Source organism: Branchiostoma belcheri, unplaced genomic scaffold, assembly GCF_001625305.1.
Source record: "Branchiostoma belcheri isolate BF01 breed outbred unplaced genomic scaffold, Haploidv18h27 scaffold344, whole genome shotgun sequence".
Lineage (NCBI taxonomy): Eukaryota > Metazoa > Chordata > Leptocardii > Amphioxiformes > Branchiostomatidae > Branchiostoma > Branchiostoma belcheri.
This window is the reverse complement of record NW_017803959.1, coordinates 108791-113349: the sequence shown is the minus strand read 5'-3', so window position 1 is coordinate 113349 and position 4559 is coordinate 108791. Positions and strand designations below refer to the sequence as shown.

Genomic DNA, 4559 nt, shown 5'->3' with positions numbered 1-4559 from the left:
CCATTTCATGTCGGAAGCGTCCGAGGACATTGTTAGTGTGAGATGTCTGTCCTCCCGCCATTGCATACAACCTTCCCAGTTATCTAGGAACCTCCACTCCTCAATCTCTTCTCTCAACTTCCCCGTAATCTGAATTAACTCCTGCCTTCTCTGCGCATGCGCGATTGCTCTATGTGCTTCCCTGGCAAACAGCTTAGCTGCGGGTACTACCAGCTGAAAGGAAACACACTTCCCTGCCCATTTCTGCAGTGTTTTAATAGAAACCCACTCTTGGGTCAGAATGTCTTCCCGGAGTCCGGCAAAGTTTTGCTTCTTATCTGTAGGTAAGATAAATGCCAGTAACACGGAGTCACACCCATAACCCAAATGTATAATATACTGAGTGGGGATGAGAACTGACTTCTTTAACCCCAGGAAGTAGCCTAACCTGATTAGGACCTGACACAATATGTAAATAGCCGCGTTCGCTGCATCTATACGACTATCCTTGTCATTCTTAAGCTTACGCCGCAACCGCGCCAATAACTCAGCGGCCAATCTGTCATCAATATATTGCATGACAGGTACTCCTAACGATCTAACATATGACGTTGCTACCATTCCCGTAGTGTTATAGAGAAATGGGCTAGCTTTAAACCCAAAGGAAATCGAGCAACATACAAACAGATAACCCCCCCACTGGAAACCCAGAAGCGTCTGGCTATCATCTGTCACTAACAGGTGATCGTATCCACTCTTATCGTCCACGGATGTTAAGAACGACCCTTTTGTGACCATTCTTGGGACCTCTTTTAATGTGTCTAGGGTGAAAGGGCAATCCTTTATCCAGCAATTCAAAAATCGCTGGTCACAACACAACCTTGGCTTCGATGGTTCTACAGTCAGGGGCATAACCAGGTGTGGGGGTTTACATTCTCCCACCTTTCCCCAAAGCCGTATTGCCCCCGTACCCAGCCTATTGCGTATTTCTTTAGTAATGAAATCTGCAAACTTCTGGCAGACCTTCCCATTGCTAAAATAGGCTGGCGGTGGGAATGCAGAATCATAGTGCTTCCCTTGGAACGAACCTTTAAATGGCACCACAAACTCTGTGACATCCACTTTATTCCTTATCCACCCCATTACCCTTTGATGTTCCACGCTACTTCCTGCAATACGCTCCCATTCTGATACATGATTATGTATTTCCCCCGCCCTAAACGTCCCTGGATCTCTAAATGTTAAATTGTCCGCCGTGACTGCAACATCGTGAGATGAGACGAACTCTGCATCGAGAATTGGACCCACGGTGCTGACATACTTCCCCTCCTTGTTAATCCATTTGGTGGCTGGGAGATTTGGCGAAGGCTGTGGGGGATCATCTTTCCATACCCCTATCTCCCAGGGTGGTATCCGGAACTGGTTAAGGAAAATTAAGCAATTAAAACTCTCATATTTAAAGGAGAGGAGGTGTGTCAGCACCCCAGGTACTGAGGCTCAGAATGACCTGGTCGCCAGAGTGCATGACTACCTCATTTATTATACCTATGGGTACTTTGATAGCATACGGGTTCTAATGTCTGCTGCTTATGTTCCTTTATCAGTCTCCATTACTCATTTATCATCTTTAAGAAAATGGGGATCACTGTGTCTTGTCCCTAACATAACGACCTCCTTTATATACGCTCACAGTACCCTCAAAGGAAAGTAATTCATAACTCAGATTTACACTGTATCATTTAACTATCTCCCTATATAAGTAACTATTGTACCCTATAATTTAAGTTCACGAGTCAGACCACAGGTACAATATTCACATATTTATTCACAAACATATTCAGTCCTTGCCAGTCCAGTTCATCATCGAAAATACAATATATTTATGGTGCTCCAACTTGAGAAAATCTATTCTTTACCAGTCCTCTTCATATATCCTTTTCTTACATCAATAACAAATATTTATCCACAATGTCGAAAATACTGCAATTCACTAATTTGTAATTTCCCTTCCCTGTATAATCATTCCTATGTCGACAAAGAGAATGTATACACAATATTTGTTTACTTATAGATGGAAAAAGCTCAGTTTCTTCCGAATCCCCCCTAACTGTTTCCGTTCTTCACATCGACCTGGATAATATGTATACGCAACAATTGTTCACAACAGATCAGAAGCTTAATTTTTACCAATTCAATACACATGTGTGTTTTACTACGTCGACCCAGATACCATGTATACGCAGTAACTGTTGAAAACAGATGAAAAGCTCAATTTTTTGTTACTAATCCATCCAATATACATGTGTATTTTACTACGTCAAACCCAAATACAATGTATACGCAATAACTGTTAAAAACAGATGAAAAGGTCAATTTTTTGTTACTAATCCATCCAATATTAATGTGTATTTTACTACGTCCATCCCAGATACAATGTATACGCAATAACTGTTAAAAACAGATGAAAAGGTCAATTTTTTGTTACTAATCCATCCAATATTAATGTGTATTTTACTACATCCATCCCAGATACAATGTATACGCAATAACTGTTAAAAACAGATGAAAAGCTCAATTTTCGTTACTAATCCATCCAATATACATGTGTATTTTACACGTCGACCCAGATACAATGTATACGTAATAACTGTTGAAAACCGATCAAAAGTTCAATTTTCTTTCAAATCCAATATAGTTGTGTATTCATTTACCATGTCGACCTAGATACAATGTATACATTATATTTGTTTCTGAATTAAGCACGTTTTGTACAATAATATTTGACCAATTTAGCTATAATATTCAGGTTCTTGGTCTTCTCCCCCCTCTCCTGCCCCGGGATGCCCCCCTACGGTACGGGCAGTAATTTTGTGAGTGCCCATATGCATGACACGAATAACATTCACCCCTAAACACAGTAGAAAACCCCCCCTGAGCCGGAGGAAACCATTGGGGCGGAGGGGGAGGTGGTGGCCATACAGACTGAGTGTGATATCCCGATTGTTTGACAACTTTAGCAAACTTCGACCCAATCCTATCATCAACATCCGAACCTAAGGCCCTCAGCACCATTTCCCCCAACATACTATTTTTCTCGTGGAGTGTAGCGTGCCTCAATGTCGCCGCATACGTTGGGTAATCCGGATGTCCCGCCGCTCTGGCTTTTTCCTCCAGTCTCCTCAAGGCCGGGATGAGTAAGGCATGATTGAGGTGGGACGGAGCTTTCGCCAGGTCCAAAACTTGCTCCAGTGACTCCCTCACCCCTTCTGTGCGATGTGCTTTTTCCAGTGCTTCCAATCTCTAAATGCAGGAGAGCAAAAAGAATTCCCATCACTCCAAATCAATACCATAGTCACCGTTCCACTGTAAGATTGCTATATTACATAGCATACGTAACAGGTAATTCATCTTCCTTCGCAGTTAATTATTTCAATGCCTGAGGAAACAGACCCTGTTTGTCCACCACATTCCGTTCACATTACCAACTTCTATACATGTTCACATTTCTTCACCCCATGCTTGTTTCATTATACCGGACTCCCAGTCAACTTTACAAAATTTCCGTGGCCTAATTCCTTCCTTTATTTCATCATACCGGACTCCCAGTCCAACTTTAAAAAATTTCCGTGGCCTAATTCCTTCCTTTATACACCATCCATGTTCCTTATAAGATTGGACTCCAAGTCCTCCATTACACATCCTTGATATGTTAATCCGGCCACATTCCTTCCGTCCTTATTATGTTAATCCAGTTAAAATTCCCACGTAACATGTGGAGGGAAACACTGATAAAGAAGAAACAAATAATAGCTACACATCAATCCTCACACATAGAATTACCCTACGTAGATAAAACATCCCTCACCTGCTGCCAATCGTTTCCCTGGGCCTGAGGGGCAGCGGCTTGGCCCTGGAGCATCGCGGCTTGCGGTGCCGCCTGGGCCTGGACTGGAATAGCCTGCGCCGCCTGGGCCTGGACTGGAATCGCCTGCGGTGCTGCCTGGGCCTGGTCTGGAGCTGCCTGCGGTGCTGCCTGGGCGTGGGCCTGGACTGGAGCTGCCTGCGTTACCGCCGCCTGGGCCTGGCCTGGAACCGCCAGCGGAGCCGCCGCCTGGGCCTGGACGTGCAGCGGCGGGGCCTGCTGCGGGACCTGCACTTGGATTGGTACAGCTTTGCGGAGCCACTTGTGGCGCTTGAGGCTGTATAATGAAGTAGAGTAAGTTATATGCGAAAACTGGAGACCTTTGTTTTACCCCAAGCGTCACATACCAATGTTACCAACACTGTCACTGATACACTATACTTACAGAAATCCAAACTATTTACACATTCCTATAACTACCTGTGGCGCCGGCAGGTTAGCCTGACCCTGACCCTGTCGTACTCCTACCCGCTGCTGTGCCGCCTGCATCCCGGGGGTTTGACCCTGAACTGGCGGCGGCGGAGGTGGCCGTGCGTCGTAATGTCTCCTCGGTCTCTGCGCCATCCTCACTCCAGTTCCCCCGCGCCGCCCGGCACTCAAGTTGGTCTGCACGCTTACCTCGTGGTTCTCTCTGTCTTATATGGCTCCACCTGCCCAT

At 44.9% G+C, this 4559-nt stretch overlaps 1 protein-coding gene across 1 annotated transcript; it reads right to left on the bottom strand.

The window, feature by feature from the left end:
* Positions 1-2885: 2885 nt before the first annotated feature.
* LOC109475704 lies at positions 2886-4559 on the bottom strand (the record flags this gene model as incomplete). Its single annotated transcript, XM_019776466.1, has 3 exons — positions 4348-4559; positions 3845-4178; positions 2886-3279 (listed from the first exon to the last, which is right to left on the bottom strand). Coding segments are annotated over exons 1-3 (940 nt in total), but the record flags the coding sequence as incomplete, so codon positions are not given.